The sequence below is a fragment of the Meleagris gallopavo genome, chromosome 10 (genome assembly GCF_905368555.1).
Source record: "Meleagris gallopavo chromosome 10, MGAL_WU_HG_1.1, whole genome shotgun sequence".
Lineage (NCBI taxonomy): Eukaryota > Metazoa > Chordata > Aves > Galliformes > Phasianidae > Meleagris > Meleagris gallopavo.
This window is the reverse complement of record NC_139413.1, coordinates 19,121,248-19,144,568: the sequence shown is the minus strand read 5'-3', so window position 1 is coordinate 19,144,568 and position 23,321 is coordinate 19,121,248. Positions and strand designations below refer to the sequence as shown.

The following is a 23,321-nucleotide window of genomic DNA, read 5'->3' as shown; positions in this document are numbered from 1 at the left end:
TGTGGCAGCAGGTGCTCAAGGGCAGGTGCTCTCCTCACATGCACTGGGACTGTTGCACTCAGAGCTCTTGGGGCTTTACATCCCGCCTTGTTTAGTCACTCAGTGAACATGTCTCTTCCCAACCAGGTAATTTCAGCAGAGAGGAGGCTTGTGGCTCAGGAATCTCTGCTTGACTCTCTGTGCCCCAGTTGGAGTGCAGGTGTGTGAAGGAGCGCTGGCACTGAGCTTCTCCCAGACATGCCTGGGTGGCAGTCAGGCTCTGGAGATGTCTGAATGGACACGTGTTGCTCACAGAATTGCAGAGGCTCGAGATTGCTGCTATGCCCCTGGCTCCTAGGGTGGTATGCTTTGCCTGCCATTACTTTGTTTCCTTCCATGTCATCAGCTTTAAGCTGCTCAGCATTCCCTGCTATAAGCACATCAGCTGTTCCAGTTCCCAGGAAGCACCAATCTCCTCTGCTGCCTCACACTGTTGGCAGCCTTGTTCCTTCATCGCTGTGGTACCAGCCATCTCTCTCGCAGAGATTTCAAAGTACACAGTGCCAGAAAAATTATCATGTTAGCATGACAGGTTTGCTGTCTATAATGCCAGATGATTGATATTTATACTTTTTTGCTTTAAGTGTTTATCGATACGATCACATATTTTTCCATCATTATTTTGCATGGAATGACTGTTGAACAGACACACCTGTTTACAAGGCCATCCTGTTTACTTTTCTAAAATGCTGGCACAATATCAGCTTTCTGTCCTCTGGAGCTTCTCTGGTCTTTCTTGTTGTATTGAGTAGTTTGGGTATTCTAAAAACAGATACATTTTTGAAAGTTTTGAGGTGCAGGATATCTGGACTTTCCATATTTTTAACACTTGCCTTGTGCAACAGTTGTTGAAGATCTTCTTGAGTTACTGTTAGAGTTGTAAGAGTTTCATCTTTGTGACAGGAATGCTTCATCTGGCTTCCTCCCAAAGGCAGGAGCAAGGTATTTATTGCCTTTCCTTCCTGCTCTGTTCTCGCTAGTCCTATCATTCCCACCTCATGCTGAGCTTCCAGCCGTGCTGAAATCCCCATTGCCTGTCCCATTGCTGCCTGGCCTGCCCCCCTCCGTACACTCTGAGCCCAGCGTGGTGCCATCATTTCCCAGTATCTCTCTGCATCCACCAAGCAGCACAAGCAACATCTGCCATGTGTTTGTTCTCCTAGCCCGTCACCATGCAGAGATGTGCCTGCAGGTGTCTTGTTTTTATTAAAAAAGAAAACACACACAAGTTTTTGTTTGTTCTTTTAACCTACAGATCTTTTAAGTGGATGTTGTCATGTCATGCCTTTATGAAGGAGGTGAAGTACGCAAGGTGCAAGGCAGCTGAGGGAAGGCAGCCCTTGCAGCCTTTTACTCTTCATACTGAAGCCAAGCTCGGGTTTCGGGGTGGGCTGTAGGGCTGGTGTGACGTGGCCTTCCTGGGATGAAAGGAGAAGGTTTCTGGTGGTTGACTGAGCACTGTTTTGTTTTTTTTCTTTTTTGCTAAGAACAGTGTTCGTGCTGCCAAAATGTGCCAAGCCAAGTTTCACAACTGCACCATTGCAGAGCTTCACCTGCAGCTCACAGAGGCAAAAACAGATGGACATGGCAGCAAAAGGTGCCTCTCTACTGGAAATGGAAAATCTCAAAAACTGCTTTTAAGTCCAAGGCCCAAACTGAGGAAAAATGGCCAAGTGGTAGAAGCAGGAATCCCAGTCTGGCTCTGCATTTTCCCTGAGCTCCCTCAGGAGCTTGATGGCCCTGCATGATCTGGATCACATTTAAGTGACAGATGGTGTCACTTAATGTTACCACTCACAGGATGCTGTGGTAGTAAAAGCATGCTCAAGAGATGGAATGTTTGGATGCATCTGTAAGAGATATTATGAACTGTTAGAGTTCAGACTAACGTGAGTCCACAGTGTATTTATTGTCCTTGTGATCATGGAGCTCTCTGGATCCATGAATGTTGCCTTGGTGGAAAATTGCACTTAGAAACTAATGAAATCCTTCTGCAAATTGATGGAGTGCCTAAAACCAATCAAAATCTGTTGACAGGCCTCTTGGAAGAGGAAGCTTTTCTCTCTTTTTTTTGTGTGTGTCAGTGGTTGGGGTTTTTTTGGTGGTTTTTTTTTTTGTTTGTTTTGTTTTTGTTTTGTTTGTTTTTTAATAAGAAAGGAAACTAGTGTGTGTATTTCTCTAAGACACATATTTTCCAAAGTCTAGGGATAAAGTCCTGGTTCCTGCAGCAGCTACCTTGTCTCTGTTGCTCAGATCCTATAACTGATTTACCTGCTCACTTCTCCCTCTGCTGCTTTTGCGTCTAAGCTGCTTCTGGCTTGATAGCAGATCAGCAGTGGTACAAAGGTCCCACTATGCTTTGTGGCATGGCAGCTCCATCTCTTTCAAGCAAAAAGTACCACAGAGTACTTTTACTTTTCATTTCATTGAATGTTTGCTGGCCAGTTTGGGGGCCAAAGAGGCATTACTGCTGTCTATGCGTGTTATTTCCTTTGTGAATGTACAGTGTTTCCCAGGATGTTCCCGATCTGAATCCAAACCTTTCCCTGCAATACCTACTGCCGCATGGTCCTGGTGAGATGCACCTGGTTGCTGCAGTCACCCACTAGCTCTATGCAACACAGGCTCTGCTAAACTTATACTGCAGCTCTGAGCCAGGAATGACCTGTAAGTAGGCTCTGGGGGTGCACCTTCCATTAGCTGTTTGTGTTCATTCACTGCAGGGGATTAAAAAAAATAGGAATTGACCTTGCAATTTTGATCCAGCCTGCACTTGGGGCACACAGCCCCCTCCTCCCCCTCTTCTTGCCCTGTGCTCTTGTGTCCCGAGCTTGAGCTCAAGAACTAAATGCTTGTCCCCATGCGCAGTGCAGGTGTGAAGTCACCAAAGGAGGCTTGTGACATTCGCCACATTGTTGAAGAGGAGAGTGTTTGCAGAAAGGAGACTCCACTATCTCGTGGCAGTTTGCTGCATATCTCTATTTCCCTCCTGGTTGTATCTATCCTGTTGAGGGAAGACGGTTGATCTCAGCTATCTGGAAGAAACACTGCAGTCTCTCACAGTAGAAGCTGCCCCACTGCTGCTGGGACCTTCTGGGCAGGCATTGGAGCTCACTGGAGGATCTGCCATGGGCTATTTTCTCCCAAATTTGCTTTTCCGTGACCTCCTGCCATAGGTCTTGAGGGAAATAATGTGCTGCTGGCTGCACTGGGGGTGAACCTCAGAAGCAGAGAAGATACTGGACAGCCTGGGTAGGACATCAGCCACTGGGAAACAGGCAGCATCCCCTGGCAGCCTGCAGCCTGAACAGGCAGGCAAAGCCCAGCCCCAGCAGGAGCTGAAACACGGCCTCATTTCATGGCTAAACAATCCCTCTTTGTGTGTCCTGTTCTCCCAGAACAATCCCCTGCTCTGACAATGTCCTTTATGTGGCTTAGTCCCTGCAGAAAAAGCAGCAGTGTGTTCAGCCCAATGCCTGGCAGCTTTCAGCAGTGCTTGCCTGCAGCCCTACCACCGCACAGCCAAGGCACAGCACCCAGGACCCCTGTCCAGCCTCTGCATGGGGCTGTGGTCATTTCAGATAAAGCCAAAGGCTTCCTAGGAAAGGCTCAAGCACAGCTGAGGACGCATAAGAGTTTCTTCTTCAAACTTTCTTCTGAATCCATTTATTCTGTGGAGATGTTGGAAGTGCTGCACCACAAGTGGGGAAAGCAGCCTGGGAAGTGGTTGTGGAGTGCATGTCATATCACCACATTGGCCTGAAACCCCAACCACCTATTGGGAGTGGAGAAATCACCAGGATTTGCAAAGCAACTCTCAGGCTCCAGGCAGTCTGGGACAGCTTACTGGAGCTGATCCACTGCTGTGGGCTCTAAATTACGAAGGCAAAATGAAATGGCTTCAGAGAGAGAGGCCTATGACAAGCAGAGCTGGAGCTTTCTTATCACCTGCATTTTCTCTCTTCAAAGGTGTGTCCCTGTGAGATAGACTTGAAAGCTCCCTGCAAATGGGAAGATTTTAGGTTCCTACCAGCAATTGAGCTTGCAGAGCTGCCATGGTCTTCTGCTGCAGCATGCTGCATGTGGACAGCCATGAAGGTTAGGACTGGTGATGAAGGAACAAGGGGAATGCTTTAGCAGGCCCAGAGATTTCTTACACATCTGCAGAGTCTCAGGATGTCATGTATTGCTGGAGTCATGCTTCCAGACTGCATTTGGGATGTCAAGGCTCACACCAGTGAGGCTCCTGCCTTTTATGCAGCTGATAAACAATTTGTTGTGGCAGGAAACTGCAGTCATGAGTCCTGCCCACTACAGCTGGCAGACAAAGTTCAGCAAACAAGCACACCAGGGCGAAAGTCTGCCTCCAAAGCATCTGAGTGCCAACACACCACCACAGTGCCCACAAGCTTCACTTTTACCTCACATTATGCCTTTTTTCCAGGTGATGTTCTAAAGTAAAATCAGAGCATTGTGTTACAGCAGGGTTTTGAGTGGAGTCATTTCATGCCTGCCAGCTACAGAAATGTGTGTCCTTTTTGAGCAGCTCCCAGGGATTTTGGATTCCAAGACTGAAGGTATTTTGATCTTCTGGCTGAAGTGGGAGAGGGAAGCACTGATAGTGGTGGAGTAATTGTGCTTTACTGTCAGGATGATGCAATCAGCATAAATAACAGATGCAAGTTTGTGCAAATGAGTCATTTAATGTTGATATCAACCATGGAAGGAGGCAGCATATCAGCATCAACTTAACCAAGCATGCACACTCAGGCATGACCTAACTGCCCATCTCCATTTACTGAAATATGTGCCTGCATTGCGGTACTTAATAGAGTTTCAGGCTCCAAGTAGTGTATTTGTCTCCTCTTTTAGTGGCCAGAAAAACCTAGTTTTATTCTCTCAGAACTACACAGTGGTGATGTAGGAGTCTTTCTTGGATGTTCTGGGGCTGTCAACATGATCAACTTCTCATTTTTCATCTTGGATTACAGAGAAAGTGTGCAGCAATGATATGTGATGGATAGTACTTTAGGGTCCAGCCTCGGGAGAAAGAGAGAAGCATTAAATAATATTACAGAGCCAATTACATTTATGGTTTCTATCTGACCCCATGCTAAGTTCCTGACTATTCAGGATTAAAAATTAAAGGATGGGAGAGACTCAGACATCATCTTTTCAATCCCAAAGTAAGTAGGTGAATTTGCTTATTATGTGAGTCAAAGACCACTGAAGAATTACAGGACCAAGAGTACATACTTACTTTTCAGTGGATTCATTTTAACTTTTTATTGTCATTAAGATTTCTTTAGTTGATTAATGTCAACATTTTTACCACATGAGATCATTTACTCATGATTAAATTTTTGTACACAAAAAAAAACAACAAAACATAGCTATATATTTAGTGAACAAATAAGAAAATATAAATTTATTATATAAATCAGACATGAGCTGAAGAATATTTTAGGTCCTTAAAAAGCTGAGGTAATTTCTACCTCTGCAATAGGAACTGAGAAACTACTCATGGAAAATATTGATGGATCTTAGGCTTGGAGACACTGAAGCCCCTCTTATCCCTACACATGCAGTTACCCACGGTGACTCTGAGCTATTTTTCAGGACTGAGAGCAGAGAAGGTGCAATGCTGAGAAACCACACCGGCACCTCTCATCACATACAGATTAAATTGTTGTTACTGTTCCCTAAGGTCATAACCTTTCTTCGAACTTCATTCCTTTTTTATTGCTTAGTTCCTACAGACCTTCCCATCTGATAGTCTGATAATCCTCTATACTGACGACTTCCATCTTTGCGCCTTCAGCAAGTTACATTAGCACACACCTGCTTTTTGCACACAGACAAAGCAATGAGGAAAAACAGAAATGCACCTGGCTCTGCAAGAGCAGAAGATAACAACTGGTGGATGGAACAATGAGAAGGCAGATTGCAGAGATTCACCACCTACATCCGTCTGATCAGATCTCCGGCTTGAGAAGGATCAGCTGGTTCCTCACTAAAGCCAGAGTGGAAGCTCTTCTTCCAGATAAGTGGTAGAGGAAGGTGCCCAAATTCTCCAAAGCTGGGGCCCTGTGTACCTGAGAGAGGCCATACACAACCCATGCTACTGTAAACAAGAGCCTGACAGTCAGGTTGTTTCTTGAATTGCAGGTGAACTGCTAATAAAATAAAGGGCTCTGCCAGCTGCACAAGCAATTGGTGTAGTAAAGGCACCCTCGTGCAGGTGTGTGACACAATCATCTCTTGTTTGTAGCCCATACTGTAGCCAGAGCAACATGCCTAGCTGGCTGCAAGTAGTTTTTCTCTCAGATTTTGAGTCATACAGGGAGGATTCAGGATTGAAGCAGATTATCCATTTACAAAAGTCTCTCTCCCAACACTTTGGGAACACCAGCCTGTACATGACAGGTCATGTCAATCTGTGGCTTTGTCTCCTTCATCCTCCTTTATTTTTGAAGGATTTTCTTCACTTTGTGTGGTCATGCTCCTGGCTAGAAGTCTGGAGCTCCAAAACATTCAGCAGACTAGCCAAGTCCTTACCGGAGATCTCTAGGACCTGTGTTGTCTTCCAGTCACATCTAGTTTGACCAGCGCCGTTCTGTTGAAGAAACAGAAACAGAAGATGAAGTAGCAATGGAAAGTCAAAGAGTAAATACCAGCAGAAATAATGGTGGAGAGAGTAGACACAACAGGGAATTGGAGTCCTGGACTGAGAGGGGAGAAAGAAGTCTCATTCTGAGCAGAAGAGAGTGACCTGGAAATTTATTCCAGTAGAAGGAAGAGGCTGGGCTGTGCAATTTGGGGCTCAGTTTTAGAGCCTGACAAGCCTGCCAGCAAGGGTGGATCCAGAGGAGAGAAGGAATGCTTAGAGAAAGTTATGAGATTGGGGATACGAGGCTGAAAACTATCTAGCAGGGAGTGGGAAGGAATTCATTGGTGTTCTCTCATTTCATGAGAAACAGCATAGCAAGATTTCCATTTAACAGGACCAAGAATCAACTTAGAGATCAATAGTTCAAAACAGAAGAACAAAGAAAACAAACGAAACACATGAAAGGTAGCAAATGAAATTGACACTTATTCTTAACAAGGGAGAAGAGTGATCCAGCCAGCTGCAGGCCTGCCTGTCTGATATTAGTAATGTTTGATTAAAGAGTAACTCAGCATATGGACCGGAAATGGAAAGTGGGTTAAAATACAGTCTGTTACGTCTGTCTAAACTTACTATAAAGCAATTGCCCTGCGTGGACTCCAGGGAAACAGATGATACACTGGGAACCTTGGTAGGCAGTGGGGGCAGAGGTGAGCGGAGGAATTTCACGTGGGAAGGAGTGGTTAAAGGTCAGAAGAACACAGAGCTTGGTGCAAGGGAGCACATCAGGACACACAGAAGGTTACCACTGAGATATTTTGTAGATATTAGCAAAAATATTAGGAGCATTTTGGTGAAATTTGATGGAATCCAGTGTTGTGAGGCATTGGCAGTGCAGGAAAGGAACTCTGTATCACCAGAATAGGCATGAAAATCACCAGGAGTGCAGTTCTTTACTTTGTTTTGGGATTTTGTGAGCTGCAAGCACCTGAAGGATGCGACAAGCACAGCCTTGGCTCCATCCAAGTGGGGAATTCTCACCAGGTGACCACAGAGTGTGCCACCACTTCTGGTCACCATCTTCAGGAGGAACTTGAACAGCAGCATGACCAGAAGTGTTGCCTGGGCAGTAGGTGCAGGGACAGCCAGGTTAGGAAGCTGGTTTAGTCATCCATGTAATTGCTGAGAGCGAGATGATTGCTATCTACAAATACAATGGACATAAATACATAGGTGAGGATCTATGGGAGTGTGGTGCAAGAGCAAATGGATATTAACTGATCGTGAATCAATTTAAGCTAGGAGATGGTTCCTAAGAATTAGAACAGTGAATTCTGAAACAGGCTTCAGATCAGAAGAGCATGGATAAAAGCCCAAACATTTTATGATAAAGTTCGATACGTGAAGACAACAATGAAAAGGTGTTTGAGACAACAATGCGGTCAGACATGGAAGTCTTTGAGGAGTCCCTCTGTGTTCTGAAGTGCTTACAATAGCTGGTGTGATATCACAAAAAAAAAAAAAACAACAACACAACACATGCCACTTGTCTATCGCTCTCCCTCTCTAGGGAGCTGCCTCACCCCTCAGAATCAGCCAATACCGCCTCAAAATCCAGCACCGTCCCAGCAAAATTTCAGATCCCTACTCAACCCCAGCCCTGAGGTAATGCCGGTGTGGGCGTAGCCATAAAATGGGCGGGCTGCAGTTCTAGCGACGATTGGCCTAGAAAGAAACGCTCCGCCCTTTTTGGGCGGGGATCTTCCTTCTAAGCCAATCGTCAGCAGCGTGGGGGGCAGGGCAGTACTATATAAGTTCGGGGCAGCCGTGGTGGCGGGCAAAGCGGGGTGCGGCAGGCGGTGAGTAGATGTGTGTTCTGTGCTCCGTACACGTGTGGGGCTTGGTGGGGCGGGAGAGCCAGCCGGCCGCTGGGGCTGTGAGCACTGCGTCCGATCTTCTCCATCGAGGGTTACTGGGAGGGAAGTAAAAGGGTTTGGGACGAGATGTGTAACCGGCTGGTGGGTTGGGGTTTGCTGTTGGAAGAGCCTTAGGCCGTTCTGTAGGGGTGCCCCAAAGCTCGGGATTGGGCTGCCATGTGCCTGCTGTGCGGCAGGCTGCCCGCGGGCCAGGAAGCGCCAGCAGCAGCCGCGTGCGCCCGCGTTGCTGTCACCCGGGATGCTCCGGGGCACGGGAGGAGACGGGCGGTGTCCCGCAGGCCGAGCGACAGTGTGGGCGCCGCGGCGGAGAGCCGGGCCTGGGGTGGCCGTGGTCCGATGGGGAGGGCCGGGTGTTGCGACACAGCTCTGGCAGGTGGCGAGGCTCTGGGCCGCCGGGCGCGGCCGCCGGCGGGCAGGAAGGCACGGAGAGGGGCTGTCACACGCGTGGGGGTCCGGGGGAGGAGGGTGACAACACCAGCCGGCTGGAGCCGGGGGTGCCCCGAGCCTGGAGCGGGCGGAGCGCCTCAGCCATCTGCCGGCGCGGGGTGCCCGGCGTGTTACGGCGCGGCCCGGTGGCTGCGGAACCGTCCGTTCTCGCACTTCCGGGCTGCGGGGCTCAGGGCCGCTGTAGGCCCCGGCGGAGCCTCACCCCGCCCCGCTGCTTGCTCGGGGGCGGAAGGGGCGGCTGTCGGCCCGAGCTGCCTCCCTCCGGCCTGCAGCCGGTGGCGGGTGACGTGAGGGGCCCGGCGCCCACCGTGCTGGGCTCGAGGCGGACCCCGCCGCAGCTGGGGCTGCGGTGGGGCTTCCTCGCAGTGAAGCGTGAGCGGCCTCCGCCGGCAGCACGGAGGCTGGGGAGCGTTCTCCTACGTAGCCCTCAGCATCAATGTGCCATTGAGAGATTCCTCTGCCCTCCTCCTCCGGTCAGGATGGCAGTACCAGGCCTCTGCCGGGAGCACAATGTTAGCTTTGAGCGCCGGCTGGTGTAGGTGCCGGTCCTCCCTCTGGCCCTTGCTCTGGAATGCCGGTGGGAGGAGGTCCCTGTCACCTTCTTGGTGGCAACAGTACTCAGGCTGTTGTGCATGAGGTCTGTGTGTGCTGCACAACTGCAATAACTGTGGCCAAATGGTCATCTATCTGACTTCCTGTAGGCAGTGCTGGGCTTGATCTGTATTTCATGTACATGGGCCTTATGTGGTGATACACAGTGTTGGTGAAGCTGCAGGTTTGATTTCACAAGGCCTGATGAGGCAATGTAAATGTAAGGATGCTCTGGCAAGTGGGGAGGCAGTCTGTGTGCCTCAGTGTATGGACTCTTTTCCGCAACTGCTGTTGGAGCAGTGCAGAGGGGCTGCTTGATGCTGTCCCACTGGCTGTATGCATTGGTTCTGGAGGGTGGGAGGAAGTGAGGTGACTCCCAGGTGGAGGCTCATGCATTTGTTTGGTGGGCAGTGTGGGATAACACAAGGTACTTTGCTGCTAGTGCATCCCTCAGAGCATCTCATCCCCATGCCAGGGCTGTCTATGCAGCAATGCATCCATCCTGCGGTGCTGCCCAAAATTGTCCACCTTCTCTTCTGCTAGAATGCAGCCAGGGCAGATTCCTAAGTGGATGGAGCTGACCTTCCCACCAGACCTGCTGGGTGGCTTCTTAAGGATGGCTTACAGAGTCAAACAGTTGACTGAGCCCTTGGGGCTTGACTGAGGCTCCCGTATCCTTATCTTCTTCAAAGAGATGAGCCCCTTCAGCTTGTGGGTGTGAGCTGCTGCTGACAACAAATTCCTTTGAGATGCAGCATGATGCCAGCTGTTGCAGTAGACTCTCCTTGCTGCATCTTAGTGTAGGGATTAAGCCATGCCACCCACACAGCCCAGGCCTCTGTGCTCCTGCCCTGCATAGTGTTCTTGTCTCTGTTTCCCTGTAAGTCTATTAGTTATGGAGTGTTTGTATGGTCCTCTGGGACAGGAATATGATTTAGTTCTAGTAAAACTGACAGAATGGGCTCAGAAGAGGCAGTAAAATCATTCTGACCTAGAGTTGTCTTGAAGCATGTTTTTTTTTTTTTTTTAGATGAAAACAAGCGATCTGTTTTTTCATGATGGAGAAAAGCTTTACATCTCCATGATGCTCTGATTCTGTTTTTTTGCATTACTGTGTGATTGACTCCGCACTGTTGTCATAGAGTGGAGGTGAGCAGTTTGTCCTCACAGCTCTTGGGCTGTGATCCTTTAGGAATGAGCTTCAAGAGGTATTGGGAATGGTACCTGAGATGACCCAAGAGATTTTGCCTGTTTCTATGCTTTTGTGCTGAATTTGTGCTACAGTGTGCCCTGCTGTCAGGTGGTGGGAGTATGTGGGCTGGAAAGTCTGGTTCCTGCCAGTCAAACAGGTGAGGCAGCCTGAGCTCCTGCAGGGAGGAGCTGGTCCCCAGGAGCTGTGAGGCTGCTGTTGCTCAGAGATGACAGGCTGTAGCTGTCAACTCCCTGCCTCAGCCTTTCCACAACAACAGGCCTGTGTCTGGCTGTATCTGGGACTGCAGTTTTGTGGGGATGCTAACTGGGCCTGGTAATTCTTGATTCTTCTTTGGAGTCTGTTTAATTTCAGGTTGATCATTCCCTTGTAGGACAAATCAGGTCATAAGCGTCACTGAGGCAGCAAATTCTCCAGCTTTGCATGGTGTGCTCTTAGTCTGTGAGCACTGATCTAATAAACTACTTGCTCGTGGTTTGCTAATAGACTTGTTCTGTATACATAGGGAGTTATATCCCATGCTGCTTCTACTTAGTCCTAAGAGGCTTTCCTTCTCTGTATGGGACAAGTGGGAGAAGCAGTAGACTTGGCTTTCAGTGATCAATCTGCACCTGTGGAGATAATGAGGCCTCATGCTCATAAACCCTGTTAAAGGTGCCACCTGTTATGCCTTAGGGCTATTGAGCTCTGTTGTACAGCTATGATGATGCTGGAGTCTCTGGCACCTCTAGTATTGCCAGTGAACGTAACTCTTCTTGTTTGAAGGTGGTTGTGTGACTGTGCTGCCCTTTGTGCAGGGAGTAGGGAGGCCCAAAGCTGATGGCGTGGTAAATTGTAGTCAGTGAACCCTTCCGTGGGTGAGAAGTGGCTCTGAGTTTGTAATGGGCTTTTTGAATAGTCAGGGCAGAGCTATTAGAGTGATTTCAAGAGTCTTTCTGCTGCTTGCTTTGTAGACTTCAAATATCCATCTTGTTTTAGTGTCCCTGTCCAATTAGTGCTCATGCCTGGATGGGACAGCACACTGGTTATTACTGTGTAATGATTACAGACACTGTGGGAATGGGTTTGGAGCCCTCTTGTGAGGCATTTGCATGATCATGAAAGCCACAGAGATGAGCACCCTGGTATTGTGCCCATCCCACATGCAGATAGGGGTGATCAGTGTTCCTCTGCCAGAGGGCTTTGACCTACTTCTTCTAGTAGTTGTTGGGATCAGCCCATCTTGGTCTGTGTGTCCTCCTTCATCACCTACTTAATTCTATTCTTTGGGTGCTCTTTGCTATGTACCATGTAGGGCTGCTGTGTGCCATTTTTTTCAGATAGGTAGTCCAGCCATCTCTGCCTCATCTTGTACTATGCGAGTGTAACACAGGGTCACTGTGACAACGTTGCTTTTATTTCTAAAGAAGTTTTGCCCAGTTTCTTTATTCCTTCACTCTTGTTCCTTGCAGTGTTAAAGTTTCTTCCAGTGTTGCCTCTTTGACAGCTCTCCTCTGTACTGATAGCCTGAACATGGAGTCACCATTGTTGGGTATGATAAAGAATAAGCCTACTCTGACAGCTTGCTTGGTCAGTTCAGGAAGATGCTGTCCCTGGGGAAAAAAACATGTTTGGATACAGGCCTCTCACTGCAAGTTGTTTTTCTGAGAATTTTCTGCACAAGGTTACTGAGCCCTATTGCTGCTTGTTCTTTCCCCTGTAAGCTTGGGGGCATCTGATGACTACCCAGACTCTGCAGGTTGCCTGCTAGTCTGGGAGTCTCCTCTCATTTCTTCCTTCTAGCACGCATGGGAAAGAGAGGGTGTAATCTTTATAAGATGCTGTCCAAAAGCCTAAAGGTTTTACAGCCTCTACTGGAGAGTGTATGGTGTTAACACCCACCTGCTGAGGATTAGGAAACTGCTCGGCTCCAGACAGGTCAATCACATTATGCTGCTTGGAGCTGATGTGTAAGGAGCAGTGCATGGCCAACTCATCTCCAGTAGTGGCAGTAGCAACAGTGTTGCCAGAGCTGTTGCATAGCAAGGGCTTAAGAGTTAGCCCCTTCACTAGGAACACAACTCTTCTGTATTGACATGAAAGTATACTGATGCTGACTGTCTCTTTTCAGGCTGTAAGCAATGTCCTTTTTCGTTCAGCATGAAATAGCTGAACCAGAGGAAGTAACGAATGTGTGATTCAAATAGGATCTCATCTGATGGTGTTAACTACAGAGTTCACCAGGAAGCTTTGTGCTGACACTTGGGCTAGGAGATCTGGGACTAGTTGTCATTAGACCCTGGTCAGTCCATCTGTCACCAGTCCTCAGAGCCAAGGTGTCAGGCTAGGGCAGCTCTGTTCTCTTACTGTACCCAAGTCTCTTGGCTTTGTTTTCCGCATCTGAAGTATAGCATCTTGTGCTCTTGTGCCAGGCTGGTGTTCTTTGCTCTGTGACTTGGGGCTCAGGCGTTTTTCTTAGATTCTCATTTCTCTTGGGGAACAGGAAGGGGGGGGAGATTTGACTTCAGCATGTGGACAGCCATGTTCCTATTGAGTCTTCACACGATGGCTGAGATCATTCAGTGTACCACCGTATTCTTAAATACAGCTCTCCTGTTGGATGCTCTCTGCTGTATGTGCTTGAGCTTTCTTCCCAAGATGCTGTGTATTAAACTGAGTGTGCACTGTATTGTCCTCTCTTCCTCCTGGAGACGAAGCTGCAGAGGGAGAAAATCCAGTTCTCACTGCTTCATGGTAAACCTCAGTCTTACAGCAGCTCCCCTTCAGATCTCATAGAGAGCAGGGTGCTGCTGATCAGGGATGCCCAAATTCCTGCTGCCTAGTCTCTGGTTGCTATTGTTTTATGTTGGGCAGATGCTGTTGTGCTCATCTTGATGAGTTCACTTGCATATAAGCTAAGGAGAGCTCATGCTGGAGCTGGCTGCTGTAGGTGACGGTTGGAGGTACCAGCTTGTGATGCCTTGTGTGTGTGCTTCAAAGTTGCTATGTTCTGGGGTGCTCAGTCCTGTTCTGCAGTAGCAGCTGCCATCAGCAGGTTTTCTGAACTGTAGATCCCCATGGCCCTGCTGGGAAATATGGGCTCTAAGCACTTGAAGTGTGCACAGACACTGCCAGACCCCTTTGGGGTCCAGAGCTCTGAGAGGTTGGACAGGTGTTTTTGCTGTGCTGGGGTAGAGCTGGGGGAGGATGAGCTTTGAAGGAGGCTTTTTTCCCTGGGGTTGTGGAGTTCAGCAGCAGTCAACAAGCCTTGCTGCCAGCCTGTAGGTCAGGGATGAGGGTTGGCTTGTTATCCAGTCAGTTGGTTATCTCCTGACCTTCGAGGGTTGCTGATCCCTTGGGAGCCTCATGGGGACCAAGCCTGCCATAGCCAGTTCAGCGAGGCCAGCTCTGCAGTCACCAGCCAGACAGTTTTAGTGCTGTCTGTAATTAAACTAGTGGGGAGATTATGGTGGCTTGCCTTCTTGCCTATTATGAGAGTGATTTCTGACTTGAGTACTGATGAAATGCGAGTGCTGGCTACTAGGCTGCTGGAGCTCGCCCTGTTGCTTGTGATAGTTGCTGTATGGTGAAAGATAAGTGTTCTGAAAGGTGTGTGTGCTCTGTGGGGTAAAGTTACACGGGTTGAGCTGTTGCCTGTCACTGGTTCACAATGCTGTGGTCAGGCTGCTGGGTCTTGTTATAAAGGGCCTTGTAGTTCTTGCTGAAATAGCACAAATTGGCTGCATAGCTTGCTGGAAATCTGCAGTGTACACACTTAGTGTAAGTAAGCATCTAATCCTCAGTGCTGGTTACTGGGACAGAATTTGGCCTGCTGCTCTAGCCTGCAAATGAAACTTCCCCTGAGATAGAAGTGATAACCTGTTGGTGAGTGGTGGAAGCAGATGTGTTGCAAGGCCTTCAGGCAGCGTGTGGGGTGTGTTTGTGCCCCAAGGTGCTTTGGGAAGCTCGAACCTGTTTCTTAACTTCCTTTGAGCTAATCAAGGTTCAGTTTGGGATCTCCAGTTTCCTCCCAGTTTCTTGCACAAGAGGACCAGGATCTTGGAGTCAGAGGAGATCAACTATTTCTTCTGTACTAACCTGTGTGCTGTAGACTCCTATGGTATGTTGTGTAGGGTAGCATGGTAAGAGCAGATGCCTGACTGAATACTAAATCCTCTCAGTGTGCAGAGGGACCTGAAGTGTTGGTGTTGTGTGGAGGGATGAGGCACCTGGAGACTTGCAAGCCCTTTGGCTTTCCAGTGTGGGACAGCATGGAGCCCTTGTGACTCAGGAAGGCCAATGCATTTCACATCCTCTTGCCTGGCAGAAAGTAAGGCTTGGGTCTGCTCTACAATCACCCTTCTGCAGCTCCATCTGAAGGCCATGGCTACCTTTCAGGAGGTGGAAGTGAGTGAGACTTACTTGCATCTGCTTACTGAGCAAGGTAGGCTTTGGTCTCTGCTTTCAGGACCATGCAGCATGCCAGTGTGGATACCAGATCTTGCAAAGACTCAAGGACCTTGGAGTGCCTAAAAATGTGGCTGCTATTAGCTCTGTTAAACAGAACAATATCCTGCTGCTGAGGGAAAAACTCATGCATTCTTTCCATAAGGTTTGTAGCATAATCCTTCTAGTTCTACTCTGGTAGAAATCCTGGTGTGTGCCCAGAGCCTCTGTTCAGGACAAGACCAGTGCCTTTTCTCCCTGCATTTGGTTGAGAAGTGTAATCCGTAGCTTCTAAGCTTGTTTCTCTCTTAGGAGTGTGAGATGTAGCTCTGAGCTTGTAGGTGCCTTTGATACTATCATATCCCAGCCTGCCCCAAACAGGCAAGTGCTCCACAGAAGTCTTATGTCTTTACTAAGACTGACTCACTCAGCTTGATAAGATAAACACCGAGCTTGAAAAGTCAGGTACCTGTGCTGGGAACTAACACTTGAGGGCTACTCAATCTAGCAAATAGAGGTGTAGCTGGACGTTGTGGTCAAAGTCTGAAACTCAACAGACAAGTTTGGAGCTTGCGTGCTCTCTCTCTCTTGTGAGAGCAGCTTAAAGCTCAGTGGCTTTCAAGATCTGTGCTTACTGTCCTTCCCACAGCAGAAGCCTTAAGTAGCTTTCAAGGATGCTGTAGTCCCTGCTATGCTTTTCTGGCTTCTGTTAAGTGTGGAGAGGGATAATCTTAGTGCCTGGAAGTGCCTTCTCTGTTGCCAACAAAGGTTCCTGGGGTCTCTGGGGGTGCTGGCTGCTCTGCAGCCTCACTTGAAGGGGTACTTTAGGCAGTGATCTGAAAGGGCTTGTTGGAGGGAGGTAAGTGGCAATACCCAGTTCAGTGGAGCAGGGTGTGAATGGGTGAGCACAGAGCTAGCACTGCTGCTGTGGTGGTACAGACTTGCTGTCTTAAGTGGTGAATGGGAAGGCAAATAGCAGGCCACTATGATTGATGCCATTTTGGTGCTTCGTAGCCTTGTGTGGTGCTTGCTGCTGTCCTGCCTGGTCAAACTTGAAGGAGGGATGCTGGTGTGACTGCTACTGGATGCTCCCTGGTGGGAAAAAAGGTCACTTCAGCCTCTCAGCTGTAGCTTGAATCAGCATGTGCTTCCTGATGGTGGCAGCAGTAATCCTCCAGGGAGTCTGCCATGGGGGGGACCCATTTCTCCAGGCCCGTGTTCGTGAAGTGATTCCTGTGCCTCTTGGAGGAAGGGATAGGATGGATGGGATTTCTGCTCTGCAACATCATGGCTGTGAGCGGTGTTAACACTTGAGCGTGTTACAGCAAGAATAAGATCAAGGAGATGTAGATGCGGTGCTTGGGCTGGAAGCTTCCTTAAATGAAATGTTAGAATCTGCCTTGGAAGAACTGCAGGTGATAGATGAAGTGGTTTCCAGCAGAGCTGAGGAGACAGGATCAGGTTCATGGAAGAGTAGGAAGTGCATGGCTTCACTGGATGCTTGTTTATAATCAGTTGGAAGTAACGACAATCAGGTAATCATGACAGGACCCCTGAAGCTGAGCTCAAGATGTGATGTTGTGTAGGGCTGTGCTCTGCAAGCTGCCTTCCTGGGTCAACTACTGCCTGATCTGCCTTTCCTCTCTCCACAGACATACTGCCACTACCATGGAGGGGATTGTGACTATGTATCAGGACTTCATGAAGAAAGCAGGTAAGTGGCTCTATGCAGATGCAGGGTGGGTGGCATTATGTGCTGTGCTGCCACAGGCCTGGGGGTGTGTTCTGACATATCTGATATAACGCAGGTCTAGCCATGTTCTGCCCTAATATAAGTGCAGCTCTGGGGTTTTTAGGCTACTTGAGACTGTCTTGCCTCAGTGTCTATTGGGGCATTTGTGCCCTCCTCCAGGCAGCTCTGAAGCACAGCTTCAGGCTGTATTTTATACAGCTTTGCTGGGTTCTCCAGTCTCTGTTACCAGGATGCCCCTTGCCTGTACTCCTGTCCTTGGAGAATGGGGTTTTCATGTCCTTCACTTTATTCTGGTGTTATCACTGCTGTTAGCAGATCGGGGTTGGGATGCTGACTGCTGTGCACCTTGGCTTTCTCCACAGACCCCCGCATTGCTGATTATCCACTGATGCAGTCCCCGTTCCTTGTGTTGGGCATCCTTCTGGCATATGTCTACTTTGTACTCTCCTTGGGTCCCCGGCTAATGGCAAACAGGAAGCCTTTAAACCTGAAGAAGTTCATGGTGCTATATAACTTCTTCCTGGTGGGACTCTCACTCTACATAGTCTATGAGGTGAGTTGCCAGCAGGTTGTCTGGCACATACAAAGCAATCCATGCAGGCTGTGTGGGTCATGGAAGAGTGCTTCGTGGGTTCTTCTCTGGTATTTTGAGCAGGGCTGGGAAATGCAGTGGCTTGTGTATTGGACCTCACTCTGCTCTTGTTGCAGTTTCTGATGGCAGGGTGGCTTACTGGGTACACCTGGCGATGTGACCCTGTGGACTTCTCACAAGACCCCAAGGCCCTCAGGGTGAGTTCTCTTGTCTCTCATGAGTAGGGATGGCTTTCAGTGCTTGCGGGACAGCAAATTCCCTGCCTCTCCTTTGAGGCAAATGACTTGGTATCTGGCTTTTAGTGTCACTCCAGGGTTCCTGTCTGATGGGATCTGGTCACGGGGCATGTTCTGACTGACATGGGTCTCATGTTAACTTGTTCTATTACAGATGGTCAGTGTTGCTTGGCTGTTTGTCTTTTCCAAGTTCATTGAACTGACAGACACGGTAAGTTACTGGAGAGGCCTTGTTCTTGGAAACTTAATCACTGCTTTGGGCAGGAATTTGAGGCCCAGTGTACTTGAGGTGATAGGTGCCTCCTTTGGCCCTTACAGTCTGAACTGCTGGTGGTTCTATCTGATATCACTGATGGGGAGATCACTCTGGCAATCACAGAGGCTACTTCTATCATAACTCTGGAAACTGTGGGGTACCTTAATGTGTGGTTACAATGATCTTGGGGGGGGGGGGGGGGGAAGCATCATTGAGACCAAACACTAATGTGGTGGTCTGGGTTATTTCACCTACTCCCAGAATGCTGACCTTTGATGCTGCTGGGCTCTCATTGCAGGTCATCTTTGTCCTGAGGAAGAAGAATGAACAGGTCACATTCCTGCACCTTTTCCATCACTCTGTTCTGCCCTGGAGCTGGTGGTGGGGAGCAAAGTTTGGACCAGGTAAGATAGGAAATGGCCAGAGGAAAGGTGGAGTTGGTATCAGCTAAACAAGGAAGGCATTTTTTTTACTACTGCTGGGCTCCTAGGAATTTTTCTCTTGGTAATACTGTTTTGCTGCAGATGATTGACTTATTCTTGTGCACATGTGTCTAACAGGGGGAATGGGATCATTCCATGCCATGATCAATTCCATGGTGCATGTGGTCATGTACTTCTACTATGGGCTCTCAGCAGCAGGACCTGCCTTCCAAAAGTACCTGTGGTGGAAAAAGCACATCACAGCCATCCAGCTGGTAAGTCTGTGCCAGACTTGTCCCATGTCTGTCAGCCACTTCATGTTGACTGCTTTACCACAAAGAGGGAAAAATATCCTCAGCCCACTCCTGCCATCCACCAGAAGGTCCAGGTGCTTCTGTAGTAGTAGTGTGTGTCCTCAGCCTCTGATGTGAATGGCAGATCAGCGCTTGTACTTATAGAAGATGCAACCAAGAGCTGTAGTTCTTTCTCAGTGTTCCACTCTGGGTTTCTAGCAGCTCTGTCCTGCTGTGGCCTCTGATAGCCCTAACAGCCTGGTGAGGGCATGGAGACTGCTCAGCCTGCTGTCTCTGGGCTGCAGGTGTGTTGGGAGGGTGATAGACAAACACTGCTTTAAAAGTCATGCTTGCATCTTCCAGCTACAGGTGGCTGCTCCTCTCTATAAGAACCTGTATTTAGAATGGGCATAGAGACTACAGATCTAATTTAGAAAAAAGGTATATAGTGGGAGATCGTTAAGCCAACTCTCATGAGATATTTGTTTCTGTTCTGCCTTGTTCCCCAGGCACAGTTTGTGATCGTCTCCGTCCACATCTCCCAGTACTACTTCATGCCCAGCTGCCAGTACCAGTTTCCCATCTTCATCCACCTTATCTGGATTTATGGGACCATCTTCTTCATCCTCTTCTCCAACTTCTGGTACCAGTCCTACACCAAAGGCAAACGATTGCCCAGGGTGGCTCAGCAAGCAGCCCAGCACAATGGTAGCAGCATCCATGAGAATGGCACTGTCACCAACGGCAAGGTCAAAGCCAACTAGAGGGCAGCCTGGCCCTCCCAGAGCCAATGAGAGCCCCGGGGCAGAGGCAGCTGGGACCTGTTCCCCTGCTCCTGGGTGCTACTAGCCAAGTCAAGTGCCTACAGACTGTTGTACCCTTGTGCCCAGCCCTGCTGTCCTCTGTCTGCATGCCCAGCCCCTCTGCTCTGAGCAGCTGTGGGCAACTTCTGCTCTTGGGAGGGCTTGTGCTGTTTCTCACTGTTGTTGAACAGAGAGACAGCTGCCTGCATCACAACTTGGGGCTGCAGTCCCATTCCAGTGTTTCCAAAGGAATTCCCCCAAGTGCCTGCATCTGGCCCTTCTGCCTGGGGGCCATTTCCTTCTGAGTAGGACCAAAAGAAGAGACTGATCCCTGTCCTGGTGCCCTCTCCTCTTCCCTGGCTCATTAGAGCCTGTGTGGATGAAGTGACTTGTCCCTGGTTGCTTGCTGCTGCCAGCTCAAGCGTGAGTGCTCCTGCTCTACCATGCCTTGTGCCACTTTGTTCCACGCCACAATGCTGTGTGTCCCTTGTGGTCCCTGTATACCCAGGTGGTGGTGAGGGGGTCCTGCCCTGGTGTCTGTGCTCAGGTGTGGCTGTGGAGGATGTAGGGGCAGCAAATATGGGGTACTTAAAGGCCCAAAGCTGCCCAGTACAATACACATGCCTTATGCCTAGTACGAAGTGGGGTTGTGACAGCCTGAAATGCCTCTACCATATAATAAGCCCAGGTTGCCTTGCATTTCTTTCCTGTGCCTGGGTGGAGTGCTGAGCATGTGCTTTTAGCCATGCTTATATGTGATCCAGAATAGCAGCTGGTGGCTTGTTCTGGAGTAAGGGAGGCCAAGCTCACTGTGCTTTGGGTGACTTACATTCCTGCAAACTCAAGACTTGAGCAATAATTGCCTCTAGAGTTGTCTGCTGGGCTCTCCTGTCTGGAACTGGCTCTGCTCTGGCCTGATGTGAGCACAGTGGAGAATGGTTGTAGCATACTCTGCTATGGTGTAATGAGAAACACCTCTTGCCTTCACAGATTCTGCTAGGCTTGAGTGAAGATGTGCTCTGCCATTCAGCAGGGCAGTGCAGTGGCTCTCCTGGGCCTGGTGCTTGTTGCCTGCTCTGACTAACCAAAGCTATGTTAGTAGCCTTAAGGATGAGGTGAAGGAGCCAGGCCCAGTCAGATTGGGCTGCTCTTCTATCACAAATAAACAGACAGAAGGAGAAATGGCTCTGCCCCCTTTGTTTTCCTGGCTTGCTGTGCTGTGAAGCTGTTCCAGCTGCTTGGTCCTGCCCAGTGGTTTTGGAGGCAGGGCTGGGAGAAGCAGCTGGTGTAGCAGGTTTGTGCTGGTGGGGAGAGGGCTGTACTGTGCTGATGAAGCAGATGGCAGATTGTTTCCAAGTGCTTTGGTAGAGGGGTGCTCAGGGCAGGAAGTGTATCAAGGCTCCTGTTGTGAAAGTGGCTCCACCCTGTTAAAGAATGGCTGGGGTGGAACAGAGGTGTGGGCTGGGACCTGGGCCAGCAGAAGCTGCTGCTGCTTTTCAGAAATCCTGTCCTGGCTCTAGTGCAGAATTGTGGTGGAGTGGGGATTAGAGACTCTGGCAACCCAGGTTATGGGGAAAACAGCAGGGAGGCCAGCCAGATGCTTTCTGAAGAGGAGGGAAAGGAATCTATTTAAAGCTGTTGCCATCTTTGAGTGATGCTGAAGTGCTGGTCTCTGCAGAAAGCATTTCAGGCTGGACGGGATAGTTTCCACTGCTGCCTTCTTGCTCCTGCTATAGCAGTGCATCTTCCTCAGCTGGGTTCTGTTCCCCTCTACCAGTTGAAACAGTTTGGCTTTTATGCAGAGTGGTCAGTGCTGCCTTCCCCGAGTGCTGACTCAACCCTGAGCATTGGGCTGGGTAGCCAGCCAGCTTATGTGGCAAGGAGGAATGCATGAACCCAGAAGGCCTGCAGGTGAGTTTCACTGTAGATTCGATTGTGGTGTGGGAGGGCTTTAGTGGAAGTGTAGCCAAAGCCCTGCAGCTGGGTTTGGTGTGGGTGAGAGCTCAGTTGCTTCTGCCTTGCCTCACTGCACATCTCTTAGGAGGGAGGACAGGCTGCTGCCCTGTAGACATTCTTCCCCTGATGCTGTTCTGGGGGTAGGGACTGAGAGGAGAGTTCTGGTCCTTGCTAAAGTGGTGGCATATCAGCTCAGTGCTCAGAATTCACAGCTGGAGCAGGAGGTAGTCCAGCTGAGACAGAGTGCTGCCATTGTTTAGCTTCCTTTCCCCTCCCTGTTTCTAGCTGGCTCTTAGTGAAGACAGGACTGTCCTTGCTTTTGCCTGAAATAGTAACAGGAGTTTAAACTACTTACACTTGATATTCTAAAAGAGGGCTGCTCCTTCTGTGTGCTCTGTATGCCCTTCCTCCAATTGTTCCTATTAGCTTGTGATCTTTCCATGGGTGGGCTGTGGAGCTTAGTCATTTATTCCCTGTTGGGGGCAGACAGTTCCAAACTGTGTTTACACCCTATATAGCAGTTGCTGGGCTTGCATGTGAACCTAGTCCCCTCCTTCCCTCTAGGGCAGCTGGGCCAGTATGGGGCCAAGGGAAGAACACTGTAATCCCATCTCCTTCCAGTAATGCTCAGGGGAATTTCAAGAGCCATGTAGAAGCAGTTTCTGGAGGTATGTGCGAAGGACGCAGGCAAGCTAAGCCCTGAGTAAGATAAACCACTATTACATTGGGATAGGTGGAAAAACTGTGCTTTCAGACATGCAAAGCCTTCTTTCCAGAGCCAGGAATAGATGACAAGTGAGACTTAGTAGTGGAAACCACAGAGCAGCAAACTTGCCTTAACTTCCATCACTGGGGCAAGGCTCTTAAAGCAGCAGCCCAGGCCTGGGAAGGGAACTAATCTTGTGAGTTCTTCCTTGTAGGATCCACTTGCTGCCCTGAGCTTTGCATGTGAGGGGAAATTGACCTCATCTGCCCCTAGCCTTCCTTTGCTCTTCCAGGTGACAGGTGTTGGGCACAGGGGTCACTCCTGTGCTCAAGCTCTGCCTGTCTACCTCCTCTTCCTCCTTCTGCAGCTGCTGCGACGCCATACTCCCCTTTACCAGCATTGTGTGTAGCCCTTCTTTGCTGCCCATGGGCCTAAGGTAGTGGCTGCCTGGTACAGCACACAATGCTATCACCTGCCCCCCCTTGAAGGCTTCTGTCTGCTTAAATTGCACTTAAATGGCAGAAGTGGATGGAACCTGGTGCAGCATGGCACTGTATGAAAAGGAAGGGGAAAGCAGGCTATGAGTTGCATAGGCTTTGCTATAAGCTGCTTTGTGTACACTAAGATGCTATTCACAGCTCTCCAGGCTTCCCGAGATAGCCCATGCTGGGTGGGTGCACAGTACCCTGGTGCAGCCCTACAGCCTCAGACGATGCAGTTCCACATTCAGAATAGCATGGCAGCTGTAGCCAGGGTGGTCTTTGCTCAGGGCTCAGGTAAAGTTTCACTGTATCCTTTAGTTTAAGATGTTCAAAGGGAGGGGGATGTTGCCGGTATGACTTTACTAGAGGAAGGATTGAAGAGAGCTTGCTTTACAGGCACAGACTAGATACTAACTTCATCTTGAGAAGAGTTACTGCTGCCAGTGGTGAAGCCCACTTTGTAAGCTGGCCCTAAAAACAGAGCTCTACTTCTTGCCCAGAAAACAAACCTCAGGGAAGTTTCTTATTGATCTAAGCTACAGATGGCACTTTCTTCCATCAGC

At 49.2% G+C, this 23,321-nt stretch overlaps 1 protein-coding gene across 2 annotated transcripts; it reads left to right on the top strand.

Annotated features, from left to right (window-relative positions):
• Positions 1 to 8,446: 8,446 nt before the first annotated feature.
• On the top strand, positions 8,447 to 20,796 carry ELOVL1 (ELOVL fatty acid elongase 1). Of its 2 annotated transcripts, none has more exons than XM_010716219.4 (8): positions 8,447 to 8,508; positions 16,912 to 16,973; positions 17,375 to 17,565; positions 17,721 to 17,801; positions 17,995 to 18,051; positions 18,395 to 18,500; positions 18,657 to 18,793; positions 19,321 to 20,796. In XM_010716219.4, the coding sequence occupies exons 2-8, from the start codon at positions 16,928 to 16,930 to the stop codon at positions 19,573 to 19,575; spliced, it is 873 nt and encodes a 290-aa protein (XP_010714521.1). In that variant the 5' UTR covers positions 8,447 to 8,508; positions 16,912 to 16,927; the 3' UTR covers positions 19,576 to 20,796. The 2 variants fall into 2 exon arrangements, with proteins under 2 accessions (XP_010714521.1, XP_085088037.1); XM_085231911.1 differs by lacking the exon at positions 8,447 to 8,508 and adding an exon at positions 15,913 to 16,794.
• Positions 20,797 to 23,321: the final 2,525 nt, after the last annotated feature.

Coding starts and splice junctions, on each gene's coding strand:
- ELOVL1 (XM_085231911.1), top strand. CDS start 16,682: ATGAAGTGGTTTCCAGCAGAGCTGAGGAGACAGGATCAGGTTCATGGA. Junction 17,566..17,720: donor CACTCTACATAGTCTATGAG/GTGAGTTGCCAG, acceptor CTCTTGTTGCAG/TTTCTGATGGCAGGGTGGCT. Junction 17,802..17,994: donor AAGACCCCAAGGCCCTCAGG/GTGAGTTCTCTT, acceptor GTTCTATTACAG/ATGGTCAGTGTTGCTTGGCT.